Source organism: Cyprinus carpio, chromosome A3, assembly GCF_018340385.1.
Source record: "Cyprinus carpio isolate SPL01 chromosome A3, ASM1834038v1, whole genome shotgun sequence".
Taxonomy (NCBI): domain Eukaryota; kingdom Metazoa; phylum Chordata; class Actinopteri; order Cypriniformes; family Cyprinidae; genus Cyprinus; species Cyprinus carpio.
In genome coordinates, this window is record NC_056574.1 from 28625102 (window position 1) to 28651275 (window position 26174).

General features: G+C 36.7%; 1 protein-coding gene across 1 annotated transcript in view; it reads left to right on the forward strand.

The window, feature by feature from the left end:
• The window catches only part of tanc2a (tetratricopeptide repeat, ankyrin repeat and coiled-coil containing 2a), a 129028-nt gene that overhangs the window by 80082 nt on the left and 22772 nt on the right, over positions 1–26174 (forward strand). Inside the window, exons 4-7 of the mRNA XM_042728062.1 lie at positions 381–563; positions 16752–16900; positions 21411–21600; positions 21708–21959. Coding sequence (XP_042583996.1) covers positions 381–563; positions 16752–16900; positions 21411–21600; positions 21708–21959 — 774 coding nt within the window. The remainder of the gene's footprint in view (positions 1–380; positions 564–16751; positions 16901–21410; positions 21601–21707; positions 21960–26174) is intronic.

Genomic DNA, 26174 nt, shown 5'->3' on the forward strand with positions numbered 1-26174 from the left:
TGTGCTTTTTTTTCTGAATTACTCGCAACTCACAAACTAATATTACCAAAAATGTCTATTATGGTCACATACTTCTTTCAGGTCAACTACTGTCATCTTGCTAAGCAAACTAGTATACAGTCAAAATAGTGAAGGTGTGTAAGGCAGAATATGTCCACTCACACAAACATGACAGCAATCTTTCTCTTCAGGGAGTGAGTGTTAATAAGCTGAACTGACTAAATGCGTGTGTTTGTGACTCCAATATGCAAATGAGCCTTCTTTGTCCTCGCATGATTGGTCTCTTGAGTGTATCTTGCTAACGTAAAGTGTTAGAATCTCCGCTTCATTCAGATTTGAATTCATTTGTGGCCTCAGCCTCTCTTTCTGTCTCTCTCCAGGCAGTGACTCTGTGGAGGGCGAGTGTGTGTTCGAAGGGGATTACGCTGTCCCTCCTCTCCCGGTGACTGAGGGCATGCAGCACATTCGGATCATGGAGGGTGTGTCGCGCTCTCTCCCCTCCTCTCCTCTGCTGTCCCACCAGGCCCTCAACATGCGTCTACAGCCACTCAAGAGACTGCCAGGTAACACTGCTTGTGTTTGTAGGTGTGTGTTGCAGTTGTTCTAGTGTGGCTTGTGTACTGTATGTGTGTGTGTCAGCGAGAACCACCTCCTGCTTCCCATCTCAAACACTCCAGCTGTATGCCTGAACTCCCGCTGAGAGCACAAATGCCTTCACTTTACACACAGAGAGAGTGTGAGCAAGTTTGTGTGTGTGTGTGTGTGTGTGTGTGTGTGTGTTTGTGTTTGAGAGGTAACAAAGTAGCAATGTGTTATTTTTAGAGATGTCAATTTACACATTTATTTAGTGTGGTTTAATTATTGAAAATTGAAATTTGCTCCATATAGCCGCATTTTATTGTTCAAAAATACTGCAAAAAAGGTAATATTGTAAAATGTTATGACAATTTAAAATAGCTATTTCCTATTTGACTGATGTGTAATATTTTCCTGTTATGCAAAGACGAATTTTCGGCATCATTACTTCAGTCTTCAGTGTCACATGACTGCCTATACATAAATAAATACATGTATGCACTATACATATATAAAAAAGGACCATACTTTGTTGTAATGCTTTTGTCTTTGACACTGCACTTTTGTTAGCAGCCACAAGGGTGCACTAATTATATTATTTTCTTCCTTCAGTTTTCCAGTTTTTGTCTCTGTGGAGAAGTATTTCAGCTGAAGTGCTGTTAGTGCAGCATTAATGTTTCAGGAATGCTAATCACATCCTCAGAGAGTGTCATGTTGTTTTCAGCAAATGCTATCAGTGGCAGTTCAGCAACATTGTATTCAAACAGTCAGACAGAAGGTTTTTTTGTCTATTATAATGAATAAAGGCTGGCGACACTTTGCTCTTTGGCACCAATGTGGATGACAAGATTTTTAATATGGTCACTGACCTGATCTTTTTGTCCCCTTTTTTTCTCCCTGTATTTTTTTCTGGTATTTTTGTGCTTTCCTGCTCTATAGGAGTGGTGAAAGATCAGAAATAGGAATTACTTAGTGAACTGAGTTCACATTCTTCTTTGTATCCTCTCTTTAACCTCCATCTCCCCCCGTGAGCCTGGATCACTGCCAGTGGCTTTTCCGTCCATGCATTGTTTTTCCTGCTTTTATCATTTCCGAGTTGCTCCACTGAGCGCGTCCAGTCCAGTCCTGTCCGCAGAAGCTCTATTCCAACACAATGACTTGTTTTCAGCCACACTCTCCTGGAAGCAGGACAGCACGGAGAGTGTGATTTCCTTTTCTTTCCGTGTCCTGTATTGTTTACCAGCCCAGTGCTACACCGAACATTGGCTCACTGTTCATTTTCTTCCCACAATAATCTTCACGTAATATTTAATTGAATTCTCCTGACTGCTGGATATGCAATATGTGCTTACAGATAGTTTGTGTTAATCCACCAGCCATATCGGCCAAGGTTTATAGGGATAGTTTTGTCATCATTTACTCACCCTAATTCCAAACGTTATATAATTTACTGATCATTCTATTCCTTGCAATTACAATAAAAGATAACCAGAGCTTTCAAGCTTCAAAAAGGTGTAAATGCATCTTAAGCATTGTTCATATTTGTATGCTATATTGCTATATTATATTACTTTTCTGGAGTGATACTATAGTGCTTTGTGTAAAATGTATTTGTTATGCAACAAAAAAAAAACACTATTAACCATTGTGAATCATTGAATCAATTAGAACTGAATCAGTCTGATTCATGGATGAATCATTAAAATGATGGTTCTCCCCAAAATTGATATTGTCAACATTTACTCACCTTCATTTAATTCCAATCATATATGACTTCTTTCTTCTGTGGAACACAACAGATGATATTTTAAAGCATTTTGTCATTTCTCAAAATATCTTCTTTTGTGTTCCACAGAGGAAAGTATGTAATATGGGTTTAGAACGACATGAAGATGAGCAATTAGTAACTGAATTAAAATTTTTGAGTGAAAAAATCCGTTGTGTGAACAGCTAGTTCATTGAAAAGATCTGACTCAGAAGAACAAATTGTTCATGAATCTGACTGTAACAAAGTTTTAATAAAATGTTATAAAACTTTAATAAAATAAACCAACACAAAATAAAAGTAAAGCGGCAGCCCCTTGCGGACAACTGCCGCAAACAAAACACAAAATAAAGTCCAGGCCTGGTCCTCTCTCGTCTTACACTGTCGTCACTTCTACTTTTATCCTTCCGGAGCTCCTCCGTGGGACTCGAGACTGCTGCATTCCCACGGCTCTCAGCCCCGCCCCTCTCATCACACTGACATTGCAACTTCTCTCCTAAACATGCTAAGGGAAGGTGTGTGTGTGTGTGTGTGTGTGTGTGTGTGTGTGTGCTCACAGATCTTACATATGCTTTCATTATTCACACTTGTTTTTTCCTCCTACAAAGTACCCCACGCTTGTGCAGAACAGTTTAATGGGCTTAAGATAAAATCTAGTGTCTTTGTCTTGAATGACTTAATCTGCAGTTACTGATGGAGCTGGAGGGAGACTCGCCTCACATGATCTCATGGCAGTCCAGATGGATAGTCTTGGTAACCCGCATTGGAGTTATTCTCCAGTTGAAACATTTCAGGGTTGTTGTTTTTTTTTTTGGTCAGAATGAGTTCCTGGAACTGGAGTCTACATTTCCATGCTAATGATGGCAATTACTGCCGAGCAACTGCTTCCGTTCCAGTGACTGTACAATGACCTTTGACCTCCCAAGCCATCGTAACCAGTGCAATTACAGTAATCACCAGCATTCTGAGAGTTTTAAATTGCATGCAGGTAAACGTGCACACACACACACTTGCTCTTTATTAGCCTCCCCTAATAAATAAGGGACATGACCTTTGCATTGTCTTTAATAAGTGTTGGTGCAATCTGTTAATGCTGTTTTTAGTTATAGCATAACTGTGCTTGCATGATAAGTGAATTGTAGTCTTTCGATTTCTGAATAGTTGCAGTAAATGTTTTCTTGTTTAGTGGATGGATGGAGGAGAGAATGGATGAAAGAATGAGTGCATTGAATGTATTAATTCTGGAATTAATGGATAAAAGATTGGATGTGTGAGTGAATAGGTTGACTGATGGGATGAATGGGATAAATTACATTTTAAAATATATTAAAACAGGAAATTGTTATTTTAAATTTGGTAATATTTCACATTTTTTCACATTTTACTATATTTTTGAACAAATTAATGCAGTCTTGGTGAGAATGATAGACTACTTTCTAAAATCTTGCCAACCCCAAACTTTTGAACATTAATGTAGATGGATGGATATATTAGGGATGCATGGGTGATTGAATAAGTGAAATGAAGAATAAATGGATGAGTGCATGAATGGGTGGGAGAATTAGCAAATGGATAGATAAATGAGTGGATGAACAAACAAATGGTTAAATGATGATGAATGTGGATGAATGTATCAGTGAATTAACTATTAAATGGTTAGATGACTGGATCGGTAATTTAAGAAATGGATGTGAATGGATGGATGTGTGTTGTATGGATAATTATATCTGTGACTGGGACATATGACAGTAAGGAGTGGATGGAGTTTGAAAGCTAGAATATGCAGTGTGTATGCGCTGGCTTTGACACTCGGTGTGTTAATAAGCTGCTCTGACTAAGTGTATTTGTGTGTGTGCATCTGACACTCTCATATTCAAATGAGACTGTACATCTTTTGGGCTGTTCTGATTGGCTGTCAGTTGGGTCTTGCTTGTAATAGATCTCACGAGGAGTTCCCAAATAATTCCTATAACAGATGGAGAAGGTAGAATTCATTCATATGTGTGTTACTAGCTCATATGGTGTGACTCCGCCCCCTCTGCTTTGTTAAGCACCACCTCGTCATGACAACAGCATCTTTGAGGCTCTTAAACACTGTTGTCCTCGTCACTCTCGCTCATTCTTTCCACCTCTCTCCCTCTTCTTGTGGCACCTCTCCTCTGCAGGCTGGAAATAGTCTAGTGTTTTAAGAGGCCATGGGATAGACGGGATATAATTGGAAAAGTGACACCTCCTCGTTTCCTGTCCCAGGTGACACCATGACTTCCACATGCGCCATGATCTGCGTTTTATTTCTATCCATCCCCATTCCAACCTTCTCTTTTGCTCCTCCCACCCCCCCTCCACTAAAATCCCTCCTCTCACCTCTTCTCTCATCTTGAGTATCAGTTTCTCAAGATCACTGGAGTAGATGCTTCAGATGAGAAGCAGTTTGCTTAAAATTCAGAGAACATGTCGAGTTGGATTTATCTGTTTGTGAGAAAGGAAGAGGCGAGATCTGATTTTGGATGAAAACGGTGAGGACTTTGCCAATCTTCTTGTCTCTGATTATCGCTTACACTTGTTCTCGTTTATTTGGTTACACTTGTTTTGTCAAGCATCACTGTTTCTGTTGCTCGTTCTTAGGGTTAGTGGTTTGAACTCCTAACCGACTGTAAGTATTCAGAGTGACATGAGTGATACCTTAAATTGTGTGGCTATAGTTGTATGCTATTATTTTGCTTTGTGACTTGCAATTTTCAACTGGAAGATGTTGAAACGAGCAAAAATATCCCATTGAAATTCCATGGACTGAGTCAATATCATAAAGCAAGGATTCTCAAATATTTTTGGAAGCCGAGCCTTTTTGAACTAAAATATTTGCTTATAGTGAGATTTTAATTAACATTTCAGTAATTTAACTACACATCTATATGTTCACGGTTCTCTGATGTCAGTTAATAGTCATATTACATGCAGGTAAACAAATAATATGTTTTTTATATATATAAAATAATTCATTTATTGCGCTTTTAAATTATTATAATTTTTTTTTAATTTCCATCAACTCACAGACTCCTTGCAGTTCCTCCACAAACCTCTAGGGGTTTTAGAACCCCAGTTTAAAACCCTGTCATAGTGAGTTGGACACCACTCACAATTTCATCCCAAAAAAATTTAATTTTTGCTATGTAACTAGAATTTGCATGCAGATGATATACATAGAATAAACATAGAGGAAATAATATGTGATTTTTTAAAGATAATTCATAACTCTGAAGATAGATGCTCATGAATTTTTTTCCTAGTTGAATTGCTTTAGTTTAGGGCACCAGGAGTCCATACACGGGTGTGTGTATTCATGTGCTATTATCTTTCTGTGGCATTCTAAAAATTGTTGTGTTTTCTCCGTCAAGAAATGCATGTTAGGAATGATTTTTGATATCAAAAGGTGCTTGATTAATGGATATGTAACGTAAGTGGCAGATATGTGTGATTGTCTGGCAGAAGCACAATGGAATTAAAGCACCCAGGAACTAATAATGGCAACTGTGGATACAGTCCACGCATGATTTGGTCTCCAGGGCAACGCTTTACATAACTTACCCGCATCATATGAGGATGCCTGTTGTCGAGTGCTATTCGCTCCCTGGTGCCACCTTATCACCAGGGACATAAATGTGCCATCACTCCTCATTAAAATGGAATCACAGTGTACAAATCGTGACCGATGAGTTCTAATGGGTGTTGGGTGCGTAGACTGACCAGCTGTTGTGTTTTGTGACAGAACCAAAACAAGCATCATCTACACAAACAAGTGTGAGAGAGATGTTTGAATGTGCTGGTTAATAGTATTCTGAGAAAACATCAACTTATATAATTATCACTGCTGATAATTATGATTTAAGAAAAAAATAATTGTGTATCAGTTGTTTATGTTGATTATTGTTTATGCTGAATGGAATTTCCTGCCATGGTGACTGGTTTAGCTTGTGTTAACTTCCTCAGGTGTTGTTTCCTGGCTATACTGGAGTACCTCACTATTTGCACTTGTATGAAGGACACTTTTGCTTAAAAGTTTTAATCCATTTTATAAATAAAAGTCGCGGGGAAGCGTTGAACTCCTAAAAGTTTCTGTGCGCAGTGGGATCTCTCTCTCTCTCTCTCTCTCTCTCTCTCTGTGAGTGGTGTGTGTGTCCATCTGTGTGTGTCAGTTAGAGCAGCACATTAATATAGAACGGTGATTAATCTGACTTGGAACTACCTGTGCATTAAACGGTTTTAATGCATACCTGCCAGCCAATCAGAATCAAGTTTTCAGACAGACCATGAAATAACTCAAAATAATGTTTAATTATTTGATCTAATGATTATAATTATGATTATGTAATAATTGTGGCAGTCACAGAAATTAGATTTTTCAAAATGTTTAAAAGGAATATTTGAGGTCATTTACGATGTAGAAGAATAGTCCAACCATAAAATAAAATTTTCCCATCATTTACTGACCGTGCTGTCATTCAAAATCTTTCTTTCTAATATGAAACATAAAAGATATTTTAAAAGATGTCTTAGTATTGTTTTTTTATTTTTTTTTTGCTTTCCATACAGTGAAAGTCAGTGGGGCACAGTGTTGTTTTAGATCCCAATGACTTTCTTTTTAAAAGCAAAAAGACATTTAGAAGATGACCAATTAAGCTATTAAGCTCTATCAGCCGATGTTGCATGCTGTGGATTACCACATAAATGATTGCAAACCATTTTAGACAAGTACAGTATGTAACAGTACGATTCAGTGTGACTCTCAATCCAAGAATCCACAAATTTTGACAAAACCAAATGGTGATCTCCTTAATTTTGTATGCAGAAATATAGATTTCTCCTATTCAGTGGAAGTTGGGTTGTCTCTCTTCCTGTTTTCAGTTGTTGTTTCTTGGGTTATTTACTCCCAAGTGTTTCCCACTGTCCAGACTCACACTTAATTTGGCAAGAGTTTCACAGAAGATGCCAGAATCCGGAGCGTCACTGTTCCCATAATATGCATGGTTTTTTTTTTTTTTAAGAGTACGTGGGAAGTCTGTCTCTCTTTCTTTACCACATGTCGCCATTTCAGTGTTCTCTCAGGGTTTCTGTCACAGGAAGTCAGTAGGAAGTGTTGTAGTTGTGTCATGTAGGTAAAGGAGTCAGTACTCTGTAAGCTTCTCAGTTGGTTTGTTGTCAGGAAAAAAATTTGTCAGGTCTCATTTTTTTCCTTAATGTGTTTGCAGTTCTTTGAAGCAATTAAAAAAAAAAAATCTATGAGACGTGGCGTAGAATGAAACCTCATTTTAACCACATCATCGCATCTGCATTTAAAACACACTGCATTGTTTCCATGTTGTATTCTCTGTTGCATCTGCATAGTAGCTGTAGTTTATCTAACAGTAGCATCCCCTGAATGTAAATATGGTCTTTGTACGAGCACAATAGACTGACCCACTTTCCTTTTTTCCACAATTGTTAGCAGTACGATAAAAGCTTTGTATTCACTTATCAGCAATGTTCTGAAAAAAAGAAAGTATGGCATACAAATGAACTTTGTGTGTTGTTGAGTATAGGGGTATATATTGATTGTTGTGTGTGTATTTATATATATCATAAATAATTATTTAATATAGAGTTATATTTTATTCATTATAGTCAGTTGTGGTCAGAGATGGAATATCTGGTAGGAGTGGAGGCCACCTAAGACAGAAATGATAGATTGACCATTTTGGGGTTTTGGTGAAACGTGACCTGCTTGGACCAAACACCCTCACCCCCAATAAAATACATCTCTCGGGGCCGTAAGGGTCAGAGAGGAGCGACCCCTGGCCCCCTTTAGTTTAAGCTGCCCCGTGCCTGTGACCAACAACAGCGTAACCCGACCCCCATCCTTGCACACTTCGTTAAGCACTACCATCTGTTTTTCTGTTTTGTTCCTTTCTTCTCTTCTCTGTTTGTTTTGGGTCGTCCTGACCATCTCTTATCTCTGGTCCCGAAGATGTTAATGATGTTACAGTCTGTACATGCACTCTATCGGAAAAGGGGGACCTTTTCTTTTGGAAACTAGAAGCTGGCTTTCCTCAAAGTCACTTCAGGCTTGGCTGGGATTCTTGACCTGGATATGCTCTGGACCGGTAAGTCTAACCCTTTCCTAAACTCTCGTTTAACGGTTTTTCATTCTCTGCTTATGCAGGCCTTGTGTGTGTGCATGCGACACATGCACTTCCAACATTTTTAACTGCACTGAGCGGGCAACACAGAACGATAGGTTTAGTGGTTTCTTGCTGCTCTCACTCTCTCACTTGCTCCCTCCCTCCTTTTGTGGTGTTTGGACTTCGACTCTTTCGACTCCTCATGGTTCCTGTTAAAGCTTGAGCCAGCGGTTTCTCTGAAGCTCAGCAGAGCAACCAAACCGCCGTCGGAGTCCTCTCCTCCCCATTCACTGACAGCCACAAACTGTTCTGAAGGAGAAATAAAGCAGGGTGCTCATTTTCCGCCGAGTCCTTGCGACTGCAAGGACCCTAAAACGAACAGATCAGACTCTCCCTTCTCACCGTTCTCCTGTGGAGCTGGACCCCAGATGTAAGCAGGGAAAACCACTTGTTTGGATTATGGATTTCACTTCAACAGTCAGGAAGGCATGTGCAGGGACTAGGGCCAGATGCACGTGGCAGAGGAGGAAGCGGTCTCGCCCGTATGACCGCACAGGACGAGCCAGCCTAGGGGCAACAAGACCAAGTCGGACTTCTTCACTTTTCAGGCAATGGATGTCTCACTTCTGCTGTACATCTCGGGCCTGTACGTCCAGTCTGAGCCTGTCTGATCAGTCCTTGCTGCAGTCAGGATGCTGCACCAGTCCCAGAGGTGCACAAGGTATCGTTGGAGATGGAAGAGATGGACAGAGAGAGGTGTACGGAGAGGAAGTCTGGGTAGGAGAAGTTGAGGATGACGAGGAAGGGAAGGACGAGAATGAGGAAGAAGAAGAACAAGATGATGATGATGATGATGACAAAGAAGAGGAGGACAGTAAAGAAGAGAAAGGTGAGGTGGAGATGGAGAAAGGGTTGTTGAAGGAAAGATGGTTCTGGTGTTAAAAGAGGACATCTGGAATGCCATCCGCTCTGCTGTTCTTAATTTATCCTCCAATAACACACATGCTGACTTTGATTCATTGAATTGTGATGCTCCCACATGGGCCGAGCATCAGTTAGAGTGATGGAGATGGACTGGAGACCCGCCTGGGGTGTAATCTGTCTCGATTAGAGGAGATTTCAGAATAGATGGGATGTACGCATGGCCGGGGTGTGAATGGTGTGAGTTGGTGAAAAGGAAGCGAGAGCGATGATTGATGGACGCTACTGTGGCCTTCAGATGGAAGTCATCATTAGTACCGCTTACCTTGTGTTCACGTTTTGTTCATACTGCAAGGCAAATACATTTTTACTTTAGCTTTTTTTCAGTTCAGACTTCAGTACTTTTGCTAGCACATCCACGTTGGTTATCGTAATAACATGGCAAACTCGTAGATTAACCTTTAACAATGTTTGACATGAGGACAGTATACATAATTACAATTATAATATATGTAATCCGGGTATATTAGGAAACGGGAAAGGGTGGACGTTATCATCAATTCTCATCATATTCTCTGTTTTCCTTTTATTTTTGTCTTCCATTCCTATAGCTCAAACAGTAGAGCATGGTGCTAGCAAAGCTAAGAAATGCATGAACTGATAAAATGTATATCCAGATACAGCAGAAGTCACCTTGGATAAATGCGCAAAAGTCAATGTTATTTTTTAGCTAAATATTTAAACTTCTCAAATTTTTCCCGCTCGTTTTAAAGGTCACCATTTACTCACGCTCATGTCATTTTAAACCAGAATTCTGTGAAAAACAGAAGAAGATATTTTGAAGAATGTTGGTTACCAGACTCAAGTGTTTCCATTCATTTGACACTGCATTTTTCATGCTTAAAATGTCTCACAATGACAGACCAGCTTTTTCTCTGGCCTATTTATTTAGCCAAGAGTTTGTTTGCAAGGCCCTTTGTTGTTCTTTTTTTTTTTCTCATGCCTTCTATTTCTAAACCGCCAACACAGCCGGTCTGCAGCTTGGTGCTTGGCTTGTTTTTTGTGCCGCTCTGTTCAGACAGCCACCCTGTCATCGTGCTGCCGTCTTCTCCTCCCTGTGAGCCTCGCAGCTTTGCTTGGTTAACTCAAACCAGCTTTGGGACGTTATTTTCGGACATGAACTTTTTTGGAGCGGCATTGCTTGCAGGCAAATGTAATTCAGCCCATCCGATTGTGTTTAGTGTCTCCTCTCTGTCTCTCATTTTGTTTCTCTCTATTTCTGTTCCTTTTTCAAACCCCCATCTCTAAGCACTAGATACATGGATGATACCTCAAATCATGTCAACTGTCGTTCTATCCATCGTCCGTCCATCCATTCGTCCGTCAGTCATTTTATCTATCATTCTATCCATCCATCCATCTGTCCACCTGTCTAACATTCCGTTGTTCTTTCTGTCATTCTATCATTCTATCTATAGAAACATGCTGACTACTTGGAACACCTTAGCTATCCCCTAGCAACCACACCCTAGGAACATGCTAACAACTACTTAGAATAGCTTAAGAATTGGAATAACTCCCCAGAACACCTTAGCATCAAAATGGCAACTTTTACCATATTTTCTTAAAGGTGCAGTATGTAATATTGACAGCTAGTGGTTGAAATGGGTACTGCAGTCCAAATATTGGAGAGAGTTGTTTCTCCCATCCCCTCTTCCTCACACTCGATGCTCACACGGGTTGCCAGATGCAACAGGTAATAAGCGTAGCTGGTGATGTTACAGTGTAAGGCGACGAGTTGTTTTATCCGTGTTTAATATTCTGCTTTTAGGTCGGTTAAAATTTGTGATCTCTGACCCAGTTCTTTTGCTGGCTTCAATGGCTGCAATACACTGTTTCCCACCAAATGGCAACCCAAGGAGTCAAAATATTACTGGGTAAACTGTAAGTGGGCAGAATCACACAGACCAAAACAAAAACAGACATTCCGACATGGAACACTCATTTCAAATATATATAACTGGCATTGTTTTTCAGAGAAGCAAATATGGCCACGTACACACTGCAGCTAAATTCGGTTGTCAGTTCACCTTTTACTCCTTAATCATGTTCTGTACACACATAATTCATTAAAATATGGGAGTGACAACCACATTCGACAAAACTAGCTAATCTGCGGGCCTCCATTCTCTCTGAGACGCCACAACGTTGCTATGGTTACCATGCTGCCTTTCATGTCAGTTTCTGGAGTGAGTTGTGTTCCATACACACATGGAATAATTAACGGGACTCACTCCCCCATTTAAATGCACTTGTCACTCCTAAAAATTGAAGTGTGTATGTGGCTTATGTGAATTTAGCATGTCTCGTAAATGTCTGCAAACAAGTTATAGATATTAGATATCTATTAGATATTAGATATTCTTATGCTTTGGTACAGTCCAAAAATGACATGCAACACCTTAAATAAAAAATAAAAATAAAAAAATCAAACAAAGTCCAGTTAGAGATTAATGTTGCACAGGATGCCATATAATGTGTGCTTGAGAAAGAGAGTTGGCTGCCCTGCAATTTAATGGGACGGTATGCAGTCTGCTATTAGAAGTTCAACAATTCTATTTTTCCACTTTTCGCTGAGTGTTACATTCTCTGCTACGCTAGCAGCTTTTTGCATGTGGTTTTGTTAAGGGCTGTGTCAGAAAAGTCATATTTACAAAAATAAATAAATTAATAAAAATAAACAATTGGGATACCCTGTAAAGGCAGCATGAGATAAGGTGAGGATGTCATGGTCAGTTGTACTTCGAATGTTCAAATGGAACACCATTCAGATTTGCATTTAGTTAGCAATAGCATAAAGGGAAAAAAGAGCACTAGCAAGGGGAACATTAGCAGTAGTCAATAGCATATTGTTTGTTTTGTTTTTTGTCAGATTTTTGTTTTATCAACTAGCTAGTCAAATGTGTTCATTAAACTTTTTATCATTACTATCTATCTAAATCTAAATGTACTCGAAATTAAATAAATTGAAAAGTGTGATATCCAAGTAGTAATAAATATGTTTGCTGTCATAATGCATAGCACATACAGTACAAATAGTGCATACAAAAAAATAGTAAATTACCGGTTCAATGCTCCGGCGCATGTGGTTAAACGAACCCTACTGGACACAGTACAGAGCAGTCACACTTGTGAAATGAACTGGACTTTGGGGGTCAATTGTGATCGAGCATGGATCAGAACCCCTAGTGTGAGTACATCCTAAATCTAAGTGAATAGCAAAAAATGATGAATGATAAAAACATTGACAGCCATTTGGAATCATTTCTGCTTTAAAGAGCTTGAGCATTTAAAGTGACAGATGACACAACTGCATTGTATACTTAGAATACACTAATATAGTTATCTTTATAATTATCGTTCTTGGTGTAAACAGGTGTTACTTGGTGTTACTTCACTGTATGGCCAATATCACATGTATTTTGTGTATTTTCAAAATACAAAATACTGTATTTGTATTTATATATATTTTCCCACATAGTATTTTGTATTTGGATGTAAATACCTTTTTTCTGCACAGTATTTTTTTTTGTATTTTTATTTTAATTACATTATGATGTATTTGTGCCCATCTCTGGGCTGTGTGTCATTTCTTGCCTTTATACAGCAGTGATTTCTGCTCTGATTTTAAAAGCCCAGCAGTGCATATCAAGAGCTATAAGTCAAACCTCTGACACTGGACCAATCAGCATTTTCATTCCTCTAACTGATGCAGCTCTGTAGGTTTTACAAGAGGCAGTGACATGACGAATGATGAGGTTTAAACCCCTGCAGTGCTGAAGTTTTTTTGCTCTCGTGAAAGCACAAACAACACGTTTTCCCATGGGACCATTCTCACCCAGGGGGGTCCGAAACAGGAAGCAGAGCTGATTTTGTTGCTCTGTGGTGGAGTGAAAGAGTGGAACTTTAAGCGGCTCCCATGGGGGCCTAACAGATGAGACGTACGACTTAAACATCTGAGGTTTGTGGTGACGTCATTGGTTTTGTCATTTTAAATAGCACACAGAAACCTCAGAGTACAGTGATTTGTTATTTTTAATGCACTTTCATGGATTATCATATACTAGGGATGTTGATTGATTAAATAATGCAATCAAATTAATTGCATGATATGCTGATTAATTAATTAAATTAAATTAATCCCGTAAATGAATATTTATTACAAAAAGCCATCAATAATTATATCATAATTAATTTTTATGAATGAAATAATTGGTGTGTTTATTTAAAATGCTAAAATATTTATATATATATATATATATATATATATATATATATATATATATATATATATATAATTTATATTAAAATTATTAATTTTTAATTAATTTCTAAATTTACTTTTAAACAATTCTGTGCTGATTTGGCAAGGTGCTTATATTAGCATACCAATTAATACAATATGCATTTGTTAAAAAAAATACAATAAATTGCCCATATTTTTTTTTAATTAATTACATTAATTACAAATAATATTTACACTTTCCAGACTTTTATTTCAACGCTACATAGATAGGGAGAAGATTTCATCCATAACAAAACTGTTGGTCATAAATCACCTTGTGTTTATCCTTTTTTTTACATTTTTTTTTCTTTTTTTCTCCCACACCTGTGGACTGTCTGATTATTAGATGGCTCATCAGTTCAAACAGAAGTGCACTAATGCGCTTTTTTAGCTACAAGATTTTCATACATGAGTATGCATGTATGATTGGTTATGGTTATGCCTCAAGATATGTTTGTGGTCCACAAAATATGTGGATGTTTTTGAATATTTTCTTTTGCTTGCATCCTCAGGCTTATCTTTAAACCAACGTTGCTGGCATGTTTGTGAATCATCAGTTCAGAATGGTCGTATTTTTTTTTATTTTTTCCTTCTTTTTTTACCAACTGTGGACAAGAGAACTTTTGAAGAGGCACGGCATTTTCTGAAACGGATGACATTGTTGGTCAAAAGAATAGAAAGTGAGTGCAGAAAAACAAACCTTGCAACTTACTGCTTGTAATGAACAGAATTTTCCTCTGTTATGCTATTTCAGCTCCTGCTGCTGTCATTAGCGGGTTTCTGAACTTTATTATATGCTGTCACAAGTGACATACATCCCGCCGGAGGTACAGGGAAGCCAGGGAGCTACGGAGCAAACATTTAGGAAGAATGTTTGGTTGGAGGATGGATGAAAGAGACAGATGCTTCAGCACAATCTTTAGAAAATCTGTAGTTGCCATGGCAACATTTTTATGTTGCGACTGCAAAAAAAAAAAAAAAAAAATGTTCAACTGAACGAATTCCCATGTGTCAACTCCTGTATTATAGAGACACAAAATTTAAAACAGGAAACCAATTTGTAGGCTTGTTTATATTGTCTGGAAAAAGCATTGTTCTTTGCACAGCTTTAAATAGTGTCTGCATAGACAGTGACATGTGCAGAAGCAAAATGCGAAACTTGCAAAATGGCAAGCATTGGTTTTAAATATATCGCTTTTACAAATCCTGTATGATTTATTCCTACTTGGTATCTAACCAATAGCAAATATGCATTACAATCAATAGCTTCACTTTAGCTGACTTTAAGCTCTGTGCATACAGCCCCTAAATATTAAAGGATATTGCATAAATTTGAAATAAAGAAATTGAAACTTAGAAAAAAACATTTAATTCCAGGTTCACGGTGTTATTTTGCTATTATTTATATACTGTTACATTTTTTATTAATATTTTGAATTAGCTTTCTATTTTTTTTATTCGTATTGTTATTATTGTATTTTATTATATTTTTCATTATTGCTGTTTGCTATAGTATTGTTTTTGTTTTTAATTTGTCTTAGTTCAGTAATTTTAGTGCTTCAACTTTATCTCAGTTACTTGATTACCAAAAAAGTGTTCAACTCATGAGCTTTGAAGCCATAGATGATGACTGACATGCTTTGAGATGCTGTGCCTAGTTAAGTGAAGACATTGTAAAAAAGCCAACATATTTATTCCCAAATGTGCATATTGAAATCCTCCTATGATGGCCAAAAATTCCTTGGTGCTCAGCTAGACAGCCACTGACATGCTTTGACAGAATTAGCATATTTAGCTGTAGCATCTATTGTGTTGATCTTTGTTGTTCAGGACTCATCAGATGTCTGTTATACCAAGGTTTTGGTTTCTTTCAGACAGTTTGTAAAGTTACTTTTTAGTGCAACTTATAAAATCGAGCTGTAGCTGCTGCCTGAGGCTTTGGTCTATCTGAGAGAAGTTTCAAGTCTCTGAGGACAGGTTTGACAGTAAGATGAGTCTGTGTCTTAGAGGTGTAGCAACTCGCCTGGTATTTCTGGGAAGGGCTCTGTTTGTTTTGCGTTCAGCTCTCTTCGGCTCTGTTCTGATGGTGAGTGGTGAAAGGCATAGAAGAAAAAGTAATCCTGAAAAAGCTCTTCTCACTGTGGATTTAGACACCTCTTCTTTTGAAGTCTAGCGATCAGCCTTTGACTGTGTATATGAACGCACAGGCTCAGACGCTTCATCTGTGAAACACTACGACACCCTACTGATAGGGATTGTGAGGTGGTTTAGCGGGACCCGGTGCTTTACAGTTGAGGTCTTTTGGGGTTTTGGGCTGGTCTCACTGATAATTCACAACAGTGTTTTTGGCAGTGTGGCTGGTTTACATGTCCCTATCTGCTGTGACTTTTGGTTTTTAAACATGTTTGACAGTGGCCAATTCCAATGGAGCTGTTTGAGACTAAAATTTGAAAGAGACCACAGGTACGCAGCATAGAGTCTGGATGTGGTGGAGACTTCCAAGTATGCATTGGACAATGTAGAATTGCAAGGATCATAAAAATCCATATGTTTTCATAAAAGCCAAAGAAAGCATTTTCTCTGAATGCCAAAATGATTTAGATTTGCTACATTTAAAAAAAAAAAAAAAATCCTACCAAAATGATGAATATGTGATTATGCCTAATCATTCGTATTTCAGGATAGTGGAATGATTTCTGAAGGATCAGGTGACACTGGAGTAATGACTGCTGAAAATGTAGCTTTACCATCAGAGGAATACATTGCATTTGAATATGTATTCTCATAGAAAATGGTTATTTTAGATTTTAGTATTTTTCATCTAATCACTCATTTCAATCTAAAAAATTCAGCCTTGGTTGAGGAACCAGTGTCTAATGCTGTTTTACAAAAAGCTGTGTGTTATGCAACAGCAGCATTGGAGCGCACCGCTCAGGTGGGTTTTGACTTCATGGTTTTACCTCTCTTGCTCTTTTTAATTCTCTCGCAGGGGAAGAAAGGCAGGATCTGGGCCCTCCTCCGTCTGTAGATGAGGCCGCCAACACACTGATGACACGACTGGGGTTCCTGCTCGGGGAAAAAGTGAACGAAGGGCCTGGTGGAGCACAGTACAGCATGGAGGAACAAGATGACCCTCAGGTTTGATACTCATTCAGTGCTCTCAGCCACCCAGTCTCTCTCATTATTCTTTTAAAAATAATTCAAGTGACTTTTTGGCCTAGTGATGGTGGGAGGTGCTTCTCTGCAGCTCAGGGTTTTGTCAGTGGGCGGCTCCCTACCTCAAAAACACAGATTGCTGTTCTTGCTCTCTAAATCTGGGTTTTGGATGAACAGTAGCAGTTTGCGCTGGTGTATTCATGCAGTTCAGGTCTAACTAGGCATGTCGCAGACAGCAGATTCTGAAACCCCTGCCGCTAGTCTATTTACAGTCCACACTGATCTTAGCCATGATTCTCCAGTGAACATCTGCTTTTGGGTTTTGAGTGCTTAGAAACCTTTCAAGACAGAAAAATTGAATCCAACGTGTGTTCAGTTCGATATACAGTACAGTAATATTATATTAGATTAGATCTAGGACTGTTATTTTCTTATTTGTTTTAATAGAATTAACTGCTTCTTTATACTGATTACTTAATCTAATTAATTTCATTTGTCAGTACTTTATATTATTGTGGTAGACAAGTAAATATAACAATATATTTTTAATATAGATTTTAACAAATAATATTTTGTATATGTATCATAGCTAATTAAATGTGTTAAATAATTGTAGCAATTGTAAAAAAAAAACTGTGTTTGAGATTATTATTTTTCACAAATACCTTGGTTGAGGAAACTGCCTGGTTAACATAATTAATTGTATTGAAATTCTGGCTGATACCATTCGATAGTGATGTGATAAAATGCCTTTAGAAGTATTGTTGTATGTTTGAATTTTAAGATTAAATTGATCCTATGATAGAAAAAATATCATGTCATGGAATTAACATACAGGTCAGGGAACATGGTTAAATGTTAATGGTTAATGTTTTTTTATATCTATATTTATCTATATCTATTAGTGCTGTCAAAATTAATGTGTTAACTCATGCCATTAAAGCATGCTTTTAAAGCAGCCAAAATAACCTGATAACCCAGCTGCTGTGATGTCTGTTAATCAAAGAACAAAAGAAAAAAGAAGAAATCAATCATTTTTGTAGCTTTAAGGATCCATCTATATTTCATTTAAAATTGAGTGTTTGATAACTTTATTCAATGTCTGCATATTTCCTACTTGCTGAAGGGCATGGGTAAATATGACATTTATTATAATAGGTTTATTTGAAGATTGATTTAAAATCACCTAAATTAGAAGTTGTTATTTTTGAAGTCTAATAAATGTTAAAATTGATAGCTCACAATAATACTGTAATGTTGAATGGCTATAGTCAATGGTTTAATATTAGGGGGAAATTCATAGAGACATTGGTATCATCTCTCTCTCCACACGCGCACACACACACACACACACACACACACACACACACACACACACACACACACACACATATACACCACTAGAATTACCTACCGTAACCAATGCAAAATAAACTCATCTAACCTCTTCCAAGGCCCATATCTACAAAATACAGACTTCTGTAAATCCATACTCAGGTCTCAAGAGACCAAGTCAATCATTTTGGATCCAAAAGCATCCAACATATTCTGGTGTTGCTAGAAGAGGAGTACAGTGAGAAGTGCTTGGTACCCAAAGTGACGTTCAGTGGTAGTAAAGCTTTTATACAGGGATGAATGAGTGCTGAAGGTGTGAGGGAGTTGTGCTTTATCAATGCTGGCATGAATTCACTCACTACTGTGTGATGTAATACAAAAACTTGAAACAGAAGATGCTACCCTCCCCTCATTCCCTGCATTAATGGCCATTTTTTCAGCATGACAATGAAGATATTCATTCTCCCAAGGTCTTAACGCTCTTGAGCAGCTGTGGGGGATTCTGTAGAGACAAGCTGAGCAAAACCCCCCCATTCAAGACCAGAGCATTTAAGGAGGTCGTCCAGGAGTTAAACAGGACAGAGGATGTGAAAATTTGTCATGAACTTGTACACTCAGTGCCAAGAAGGGTCAGAGCAGTATACTTTAAGTTCTGCAGGGCATACTAAGTACTAGAATATTATACAGTTTCTGAATTAAATCTTGGGTGTACTCATTTCTGCAATCCTTAATTTAAACAAAATTGGCTAATTTACTTATCCTACAGAAAATATTGGCATATATTTTGTTGTTTTTAAGTATATGTTTAATATGTTTTAATTAATTTTTGCCATCCATCCATCAATTAAATAAATTATCAATAATAAAAAAAATAGATCTTTTATATTTATTCAGAGGGGTGTACTCATTTATGCTGTGCACTGTATATGTAAACAATTTTTTTTTTTTTTTTTACAAATAATAGGCAACCCTAATTAAAACATTTATTTACAAATGCAAAAGCTCCTAACACATCCTGGCTAATATTTCAGTCCTTCTACTTTAAAAATTCATGTTTAATTCAGTGTGCTGCTTGTTGTTTCTTTGTAATTGTTTTGACACAATTCTTTCCTCCAGTGTTTTTAGTGTTAAACTTGAATCAAGCCCTAGTTTGTGAATCAGAACCTTGTTTCATTTTCAAGTGTGATTAGCAAATTTATCCTTAAATTGTTGTTTTTTTTGAAGGAGCATCTTCTTGGTTTGCAGCTGGATCTCTTTTGATTGCAAGAAACATATTATCTAAAGCAACTTTCTGGACAGAAGTACCAGTGACTGACTGATATTCATATCCGTCTGTATGATGTCATTAATGTGGCCTCCACCGCAGACCCAGAGTCAGACATGAACTCGCTTAACCACTTACTCTTTCCATGTCTCTTTTCTACTCCCTCTTTACTTTTTTCCTGTAACTCTTTCATTATCATTCTTGTTGTCTGTTTATGTTTCTCACTTTGTCTTTCTCACTCTCTCTTCCTACAGGGTAAAATGATCCACCATCCTGGTCTGTTTTTGTAGCTCATGTCATGCAGCCGACCACAGCATGCTGAAATAATACACTCATTTCTCTCCTCTTTGCATTTGATTAAGAGTTGAAAATTCAAAGTTCACATTGTATTGAATTACATAATATTGAGTCACAGTGGAAAAATTGTTTAAGTCAGCCCAGGCCATAAAAAGAGATAATTCCACATGAGTGTGCAGTCCTCAGCAGAAATATGGGACAGCACTGTATCATTTAATACCAGTCAGCAGATTTCCACTTCTGTGGGCATTTTTGTGTGTGAAAGTCATTCAACGGTGCTGCTTTTCTGGAACACGACCCTCATATACAGTATAAGCAGTGGTGCACTGATCTAGCAAAAAAATCCTTCAAAATGCTACATTTCTGCAGTGTAACAATGAGTGAACATTCTCGGCCTCGTTCATGAAACACAAGCATGTAAATGTCAGTTGTTTGTACAATTATTCTTACGTAAATTGCCATATTGAATTGAATGGAACAATTTAAGTTAGAGTGGTTTTACTAAAGGTTTAAACAAACAAAACATGCTGTTAGTGTTTCATGAGGCCCAGTGAGTGTGTGAATACACCTTCAGCTAATGCATGTTTTAATGTTTGTTTATTAGAAAAACATGCAATATCCTGCCTTTGCATATGAATGAGCATTATTTTTCTATTTGTTATTACTCAAAATAGATAATAATAATAACTATTATAATTATTTCCTGTTTTTATCATTTATTATATCCCCCTTATAATTTAATAATAACAAATATAAAATACAAACTATAACATTAATAATCATAATCATAAAACACTTAAAATATTATTATTAATAATAATAATAATAATAATTAGTGCTGTCAAACGATTAATCATGATTAATCACATTCAAAACAAAAAATATTTATTATATATAAAAAAATAAACAAACATACGTTTATATTTAAACATACGTTTATATTTAACACATGCATGTATATACTTAAAAAAATTTTGTTTATATAATATATATATATATATATATATATATATATATATATATATATATATATATATATATATATATATACATGTAAATATTTTTTTTAATTTATTTTTTAAAATATTTACCAATATTTACACATGCATGTGTGTGTATTTATACATACATAATAAATATACATAGTACACATTGCATATATTATATAAACAAAAACTTTTATTTTGAATGTGATTAATCGTATGACAGCACTAATAATAATATTAATAATAATAATAAAACTGGAACCACTTCAGCTATGTTTGATGAACAATTAACCAATAATAATAATAATTTATTAGTAGTAGTACTATTATTATTATTAATGGTTTATTTATTCATCTTTGAACATATAGCTATGAGGTAGTTCAGGGCTGACTACATATTTATTATAGAACTTGGAGTAGGATTTTGAACCAATGAGATTTCACTTTGGATAGACAAGCCAGGGCTACAAAATTGCAACAATTGTCTGTTTCACTCATTGGTTGTGATTCTTGTGGCAAGTGAGGAGAAACACTCTACCTCTGTTGGAGTTACTGTAATCCTCTAACTCTGTAATTTTGAGGGTGAAATTGTCTTTCTTCTGATGTTTAGGGCATCTCAATGACCCAGAGGATCAGCCCCTGCTCTAGCTTAGCTAGCAGCTCAGCGTCGCCCCCTCCTGGCAGCCCCTGCTCTACATTGCCCGCTGGAGCCCCAGGTAACATGGGCACCAGAGACTGTGCTTACGGATCAATCACGAGTCCCACCTCCACCCTGGAGAGCAGAGACAGCGGCATTATAGGTGAGAGATATTCTGTAGCTTGTTTTAGGAACAGAATTGAATGCTTATCATTGATGTACAAATACAAAAAATGTCTCTGTTTCAAATCTCTAATTGCTTTCTTGCAGCAACGCTCACAAGTTACTCAGAGAACGCCGAGCATGGAGGTAAACACAGCGAGGGCTCACGGGGCAGCCTGAAACTCTGGCAGGCACAGAAGTCAATGGGTGGAGACGCTTTTCTTTATCGTGTGGATGAAAACATGGCCGCCTCTACATACAGCCTCAACAAAATCCCAGAGAGGAGTCTGGAGCATTCCGTCTCTCACTCCGCCCACTCCATCCCCCTCTACCTCATGCCCCGCCCCAATTCTGTGGCTGGTAAGTTTCTACACCTGTCAGTTTTTCATTTATGGCTATGTCAGAATACTGTATGAATATGTCAGAATACTGTATGTCTAAATATTATGTGAAATATAAGTGTGCAGTATGCATACTGTATAATTATTTACAATTTTTCTTCAACTTTTGGCAAAGTCAAACAGTGAGTCAAGAAAGACACTGAAATTGCACTTGACAGTGTTTCCAGTAAACTGGGGGATCCAGTGTCCCATACTGTGTGCTCTCAAATTTTGGCAGCTATAGTTGAAAATTTGCATACTGTGTAGAGTATACATGCTGCCACAATAGTACTAGGAGTATTAGAGGTTTGCCAGTCCAAACATACCTTATTAGAATACATTAGATTCAACTTTGTCACTGTGCAGAATAGTACAAAGACAATGAATCACAAAAGCATTTTTATCAGGCTCCTATGTTTACGTTCAGTAATTTTACTTTAATGACAATGTATAGGTCCTTGTCTATGCCATTAAAGTGAAATAAATTAACATAAATATAGGAGCCTGATAAAAATGCTCATTTTAGATAAATTTTATACAGCAATTAGAGGCTTTTGCATCTGAACTCTTCAAATGAATAAATAATTTAATTGTTAATAGAAATAATAATTCTCAAATTGGTAATAATAATTATAAATTAGCTGAAACGATAATATAATATAATATAATATAATATAATATAATATAATTATGTCTGCAATGATATAATAATAATCTGCAATAAAAATAAAACTGAATTTATGTGATCATAATTTGTTTAGCCCACAATTGGTTTACTATATTATAATACATAAATTAATTTGGTTATAGTTTAGGCTGCTTAACAATGTTATATCATATTCTTAACAAGAACTATTATTATTATTATTATTATTATTATTATTATTATTATTATTATTATTGGTGCTGCTGCTGATATGGTTATAAAGAATGATAAGAAATATCATTTGCTAATCTAACTGTAGGCTGCATAAATAAGCAAATGATGGTCACATGAATTAAAAGTATTAAGCATTCTTGTTCAGTCAGATTTTAGAGGTGGGACTATCCATTTTATAAACATTCAGTTTACTTTATCTTAGCAATTTCTTCTAGAATATACCTTTATTGCTTTGCTTCCTTTGAGTAATTTCAGTAACTCAGTATTTTCATTTCAGTTGTTATTTAACCCTAGATTAACTGTAAAATGGCAGAAACCTCCAAGTTATGCTGAGCTAGTCAAAACTCAGTCCAGCATTCAATTCCTGTTAGTTACAAACACTCACATTCATCTTTCACCGCGCGTGAATATTTGGAATCAGCTCTGTGTGAAGCTCATTCAGCTGAGGCTCTTTGAACACTTCTGTTCATGAATGGTGAACTGCAGAGACAGGAAATATCCCACATAATCCAGACCTTAAAAGTCAACAGACACGTGTTTCCAATTCCCTTAAAATGTCAAGGTCAGTAAAAGCACATAGTGATTACTGTGAGAGCTATAGAAGTGCCCCTCTTCTCAGCTTTATGGGCTATTTGAGCTCTGGAGCGGCTCCTAGCTCCTGATGCTGCCCCGTTACAACAAGGCAAGGAGGTCCATGTCAATCACCTCCTGGTTTATGAAGGATTTGTGGCTTGTGCTGATGGTTTTGGATCCACTTGTGAGAAAATAGTATCAAACACTGTAGCTCAGTTCCATGCACTGTAGATATTCTCTCTTTTTTAAATTTTTTTTTATTTATTTATTTTTTGATTTTTGAAGGTTTGCTAGAAGAAATTGTCAAAATAAAGTAAATTGAATGTTTATAAAATGGATCGTCCCACCTCTAAATTCTGATTGAACAAAGCAAGCTTAATTTAATTAATGTGACCATCAATTGTTCATCTGTTCAGCCTACAGTTAAGTTACCAAATTGTATTGCTTATCATTATTTATAATTACCATAACCACTCCCTGAATAATAATAATAATAATAATAATAATAATATGTTTTTTATTTTTTTATTTCAATTCATTTCAATCCAGTATTATTATTAGTTGGAGAATTATTGTTCATATTAATAATTTATTTGTTTGTTTGTTTATTCATTTATCTTTGAGCATATGGTTATGAAGTAGATTATTTTAAAGAATTCATCAGAGTCTTTCTGGATTGTTTCAAAGCTTCAAATTAAGCACACACTTTCACACTTTTCATTTCTTTCTCTTTTTTCACCTCCTCTGTGTGTTCATATTTCATTCCATCTTCCCCTTTCAAAACCTGCCTGATCTCTGAGTTCAAGAAGCATTTTATTTTTTATTTTTTTACAAACAGAAAGACTGGTATGAGTCTTGTTCTCCTGTGTTCACTTCCTGTCACATATACATGCATGCACCTTCACATATAAACCATAGATGTGTATAGGTAGATGCCTTATTAGCAGCTTTTCTGTGAGCTGATATTCGTAGGCCGTCTGTCTGTCAAAGATGGTCTGCAAACACTCGAACAAGTTAAATGTGTCTGCAACCATAATTATACACATGAATGAATATCTATGTCTGCATGATTCTTCAAAACTAGCACAACACCACAAGACCAAGCGGTAAGCTAACACAACATAAAAAATGACCGTAGTTGAAAAACCTGTAATAAAGAGTTGATGCATATTAAAAACACAAACCAACACATTCTTACATGTGAAAGGTTATCTAATTTCTCCAGGAATTTAAATTTTGGTGGGTTTTACAACCAGAGGCTGTGCAATGTTGTGGCATCTAGGAAAACTCATTGACTTTTACTGTGAGTGACGACACATTAACTGTTCCAAGATGGCAGAAGTGTCAGTGTGTCTAAAGTGGTTGAATGTGGCATCAAAAAATGTGAAATCTGGGTAGGAAATCTTTTGTCCTTATTAGTTATATTCGCTTAACTAAGGTAAATGTAGCAGCACCTTAAGCAATTTTTTTAGGTGATATTCGCTAGTGTGATCACCTAGAAAAGCATACGCTATTATATGTATATCTTCCATATAGAAGTATCATGTAAGGACACAAACAGATCTCCATGTGCAGACCAGGTTAGAGATATGTAGATGTGCAAATGTTCAGACGTTTTGTGTAAACTGCAGTAAAACACTAGTTCAGTGATGGGAGCCAAAGTCATTGTGATGCATTTCAAGTGGCTGTAAATCCAGCAACACAGTCAAGGCAGGAGAAATGCTGGTGTCTAGGATATTTTTCACATTTTACAATGATAACTATAGTTTTTGCCAGTTTACAGATAAGGCCTGTTCACAACAGGAACGATACCTAAAAATATAACAGTAACCTTGTTAGCATCCACACCAACAGACAGTAATGTTCAGTTTATTTTTAGCATGTGGTGCAGTTATGTACTCTGTTGCTTTAAAAGCTTAAATACTTTGAAGTCGGGTGGATTCTGATTGGTCAATATTTTTATTGTTCATCAGCTGGAAAAATTTGCTCTGAAAGGGATTTCAACATTATTTTTCCTGTTTGATAAATTCAGTGGCCACCCACTGTGTTCTTAATATTTTTGTGTATCAAGCCGCCATGAACTTTCCTCCTCATTAGCAAAGGAAAAGCGGCTCAGAATTCATGCATGCACTTTCATGTAAGCCAATAACAAGCTAAGCAAACGCAAGCTCTCATACAGTTTGTCTCATCACTAACGACAAATAGAACCATGGTATTAGTAGCATGTTTTTGATAGTACCATGAAATACCACTGTTTCCTCATGGAATTCCTTGTAAAACAGCTTAGTGTAGCATCATTTGTAAGTCACTTTGAGTAAAAGCTTCTATAGAATAAACACCATGGTACTTCTATAATCATTTACTAACATAGCATGTGTCCAAGTACAATCTGATATCAATCTTTTATCATGGTAAATGGTTTATTAAACAAAAATACTATGTCAGATTTACTTCATAGCTGAAGTTGAGAGTTGATTCATTTCAGGCGAAGTTAAACTGACAGTAGACTTATTAATGCTGTTGAAAACTTTCCTTGATTTTTGAACAACAAGCTCATTTTGGAACCTATTTGCCAGAATATGTTTGCTTTTTTTATAGCTTCTCTTCTTTTGCTTGGCTGCTTAAATGATGAAATGCATAATAACTGGTTTCTGTTTTTCACTGTTATTGTTGTGTATTCTTCCTCAGTTGAATATGTATGTGGGTGGAATGAGTTTAAATAGAGTTTGCCAATCTCTCTCT